We start from the raw sequence: 4,708 nt of genomic DNA on the forward strand, positions 1-4,708 counted from the left end.
AACTCATAGTATATATCGAGATTGCTTAAGCTATAGCCTTTATAAGAATCTCTTTACTGCTCAGGGAAAATAAACTACCTTTCCACTTTTGGAGCGCCTTCCACACCTTTCCATAGAAACACACACAGGCTCTACTGATATCATTACATAACCCTTTAGGGAGCTTAAAACAACTCAAAGTACATATCGGGATCGCTTGAGTTATAGCCTTTATAAGAATCTCTTTACTGCTTAGGGAAAATAAACTATCTTTCCATCCTTAAAGTGCCTTCCACACCCTTTCATGGAGGCAATTGAAGAGCCTAGACTTATTTCTATCATTTTGCATCGGCATTCTAAGGTACATCCGAAAGGAGTCCGTTTTTCAAACCCTCTACTTTGATCTATGATCTAACCCTTCTCTATATTTTTTTCTCCACTCTTACTCTCCTTCATTTTAACTGTTTAACCTTTTGCTTATCTCATAAAAAAGTGCCCCCTTCAATTTGGGAAAGCACCAAAGGGACCTTAGGATTTATATATTTTAACAAAGTTGTATGTTAGTAGTCGAATGTGTGTTAATAACCAAATGCATTCTTTTTGTATTTATATAATTTGTTTTAGCCATCTCAATTCCAATTTGAAAGTTTAAGGATGTTTTTGAAACATGTATTAACAATTTTTTTCTTACAAGGCTAATAATAGTATTAATGCAACTTAAGAAAGTTCAAGGATATTTTTTAAACGAATATTAATAATTTGTGTTTACATACTAACGGTAAGAGCTTTTTTTTTTTAAAGCTTTTGTAAGTTTAAGAGTATTTTTTAAACCTTTTAAAAATTTAGAGGTATATTTAAAATAAAACACTAACAGTTTCTATTCAAAACTAACGACAGGGGTATTTGTGAATTTTTATTGAAAGTTTAAGGGTATTTTTGAAACTTTTAAAAGCTCAAGGGTATTTTGGTTACAAAGTACAAAGTTTAGGGTATTTTGAATAATTTAGCCAATCGTAAATGCCCCTAACTTTGCTATGACAAAAATTATGTTTTTTCTATATTTATATTTATGTTTTATTATTATTATTTTAAAGCTAGGTCCGTGTAACGAAAAAAGAAATGGACAACAATTTTTTAAGTAAAAAAGCTAAATTAGAAATATATATACCTCCCATTTGTAATATGTTTCAAAAGTATCCATATTCCTATAATGTGGTAATTCAAATTTTCATTCTAGATCACCACTACAATATTTTAGGTCCATATTTTTTAAAAGATTTAAAAAATTTTGTAGTCCAATAATAGTTTTTAGATGTCGGTGGATTGTTAGAGGCAATATCGTAGCTTTTCAAAAGAATAAGATTATTTGCAATTCTTAAAATGCGGATGTTAATTATTTTTTTTTATTTTTTTGATTAAGAATTTACTCTTTTGTTTGTTAAATTGTAAATTTAGTCATCATGGTTTAAAAAAAACGAAAAAATTAGAATTTAGTCCTTATGGTTTATAATTAGAATTTAGTCTCTATGGTTTAAATAATCTATACTGAACTATTTATGAATGTTTTGTCAAACCAATGGACCATTTGTGAGGTTTTATCAAACCATAAGAACTAAATTTTAACTTTCTCCAAATCACGAGAATCAAAATTATAATTTAGCATTTTTTTTTAAAAAAAAAATGTGAGCAAACTTAAAATTTACCTTGATGATTAAAGAAACACAAAATCAATAAGAAAGCTTCCCTTGGTACTTCATTAATGCTTAAATTTGGATTATATCATTTTCTTGATGATGCTTTAACGTAGACTTTGTGGTGGTATACTTTATAGTCTCGACCTTTTTCCTTGATATCAAGGTTCCCTCTTAGGAAAAATTTTCAATTTAGTGAAGTTCTATTTCTTGGTATTCTATATCTTAATTGAACTGATAAGCTAAACGCTTCCCTCATCATGTCTCCACAAGCTCTATTAAGAGCCAACATTTCTAGTACCAAATATTTTCTTCATTATTCAGTCTATTGGAAGTACATAACAAAGCAACTAATCCTGGCTATTCCATCTAAATACATTGTTATCTTGAATATCAACATGGTAACATCCATCCATTTCAACTAACATTGATTTCTCCACTAAGACAGTGCATTGCAAGTCAAATAGGAATTAGTTCTGCCATCTTGAAACTCAATATATCCCTACCATTTCCTATATGATGTTTCAAATTACATCCCAACTACAAAATGACTACGAATCAACCATCGGATGAGGTCAATGATCAAATCAATATCAAATGAAAAAGAAAAAAAAAAAGGGTTCAACTCTGACATGCTGCAACCCCAGATATCATTGAGAAGAACCAACAATAAAAACCATGCAGCAAAAGTTAGAAGCAGGTATGCTGGAAACGGGAGACATACTTGGTCTAGATACACAATTTTTATCTCATTGTTCCAGCTTTTGAGGACTTGGACACTTTTTCTTGCTGAACTGCTCGAGGAACAAATGTTAACCCTCGAGTGTGCCTCCGGCCAAAGCTGATTGATGAAGGAGTTGAGTCCGAAGTACTTAGTTTAGATACTCCCGAAATGAGGCCATCTATAGCTTCGTCCTCAACTTCCATTTCAGAGGTTTCTTCCTTTCCTTGAATGGCTTGTTTATGATGTAATTTCTGTCTTTGTTTCTTAGATGGATGAGCTTTCTTAAAGAATTCAAATGAAGCAGAAAATTTATGCTTGTCAACTAGATGCTGCTGTCTGCTTTTGTAGCTTTTGAACTTCAAACCACAACCTTCCACCAAGCATTCATACTGTGATACACAGTATACATTTATATTAGACAGAAAAACAATGAACCAAAGTGGAATCCATTTAACAAGAACCCGCTATGTTTCAAGTTTCATTAACCAGTAGCCTATTTCAAGTGATGTGGTAGTATTACCTACAAACGAGATGGGATCATATAACTTATCCAGTCATCCAATTACAACAACGGTGGTTTTATTCTAGTTCAGCGTTACTCTCGACCAAGAATTTGGAAAATAAATCTAGTTACAATAATACTAGTAGCTCAGTCTATGAAATCTAAAGCTTTGATCCCTCCCCACTAACCCTGCTTAGTACCTTCATGCTCGAGCTGCTATCATAATCATACAGCGCAAGAATAATATATGAACTATTGAAACTTTCACAGTAGGCATTAAAGCCCCAACTTGGTTAAAATGACAATGTGAAGCATAACTAACTCTCTGTATATATAGATCAGTAGGGCAAGAACTAGGACAGCTGCACCACAGAAATATATGGAGGATAACAAGTTCAAGATACATACCATGTCATAGCCACGCGCAACTTTTGCTTGAAAGAACGAGTCGTGCGCCTCAGACACATGTAAACTAAGCAGGCGCAATGTCGGGTAAACTCTAGGGCAAACTGAACAGGAGGCAGTATGCCGCGAATTGTAATGATCTTCAAAGTCATCCAAAGATTTCAAGTGTGCACCGCAACCAACAATTGGGCAGAAGATTTCACTATACAGATAACAATTTCAATAACGAAACACTATTGAAAATAAAGAAAGAAACAGTCAAAATATTATCACAACTAAGCTATGGATTTTCTTCTAAAAATTTAACCTCTAAAGAGTCCTTTAGACTTGGCAATATATGAGCAGATAGCAAATTAAACCTTTACCTGCTAGCATCAACTACCATATTATGCAGCTGTAGCTTTTCATCTTCGGTTAAATCCAAGGCAACCTTCAAAATTAGATAAAATAAAGAAAAATGGAATATCATGATCGTCAACGTTAGGGATTAGAATGAAAATTCCGGAAATCAACAAATAGAGAACTGAAAACCTAGCAAGCTCCAGAATCAAACAGACATACTGATAATCACGTTTAGAGAACAACTGATTTCATGAATACCGGATAAATTAGCAATAAACAGACGCATTTTGAAGAACGGAAACATTCATATGGCTGAACAAAAGAGAGAAAAAACCTGTTTGGCTAAGATCTCGCGCTCGGCATTTCCAGAGGCAAAGAAGGGAGAATCAGGATCGAACCTCCGTCGGAAAGGCTTCCAGTACGGGAACTCTGATTGTGATTCAACTTCCATGGCAGGGCAATGGACCGTTGCGGATGGAATTTTCCTTTTCTTTTCCTTTTTTTTTTTTTTTTTTCAATTTGATTTGAACTTTGAACGGCTGAAGGCCAAACAAAGGGAGTCCGAATCAACCTTCAATCGACGAAATCCCCTGATCGGGGCTCGACCCCGTCGTTTCCGGTTTGGATCCACCCAGCAGAAGCTCCGACCCGAATTTTCAATTTATTTTTAAGAAATATTTATTTTGAATTAAGATGTATTTTTTCTAAGAAAGTAGAGTACTTGAAAATATAACTAGGGATGGTATGAATATCTCAAATTGATTTTATTTGAGTGTACGAGGTTCATCTCAAAATTAATTTGCAACGAGAGGAGTAGCTAATTTCTCAATATATCCCCTCAAATCTCTTTTGGGTTTATCAATATTCTTGATCAAATCCCAATTTTTATTTTTTATTGGACCGAATATCCGTTTCGAATTTATGAGCTCTGATACTATATTTGATAATATGAGATTCCATCTAAAAAATAATTGACAATGAAATGAATAGTCCATCTATCTTATAAAGAATAAGAGATTTCTTCATTTTTCTAATATAGGATTCTCAAAAAATTGAAGTTCATGA

The 4,708-nt window shown here is 33.1% G+C and overlaps 1 protein-coding gene across 1 annotated transcript; it reads right to left on the minus strand.

Moving 5' to 3' along the window:
- Positions 1-2,122: 2,122 nt before the first annotated feature.
- LOC120075844 (zinc finger protein 511) lies at positions 2,123-4,212 on the minus strand. Its single transcript, XM_039029545.1, has 4 exons — positions 3,978-4,212; positions 3,667-3,731; positions 3,305-3,503; positions 2,123-2,783 (listed from the first exon to the last, which is right to left on the minus strand). Exons 1-4 carry the CDS (start codon positions 4,092-4,094, stop codon positions 2,415-2,417), a joined length of 750 nt encoding a protein of 249 aa, XP_038885473.1. The 5' UTR covers positions 4,095-4,212; the 3' UTR covers positions 2,123-2,414.
- Positions 4,213-4,708: the final 496 nt, after the last annotated feature.

Source organism: Benincasa hispida, chromosome 4, assembly GCF_009727055.1.
Source record: "Benincasa hispida cultivar B227 chromosome 4, ASM972705v1, whole genome shotgun sequence".
Lineage (NCBI taxonomy): Eukaryota > Viridiplantae > Streptophyta > Magnoliopsida > Cucurbitales > Cucurbitaceae > Benincasa > Benincasa hispida.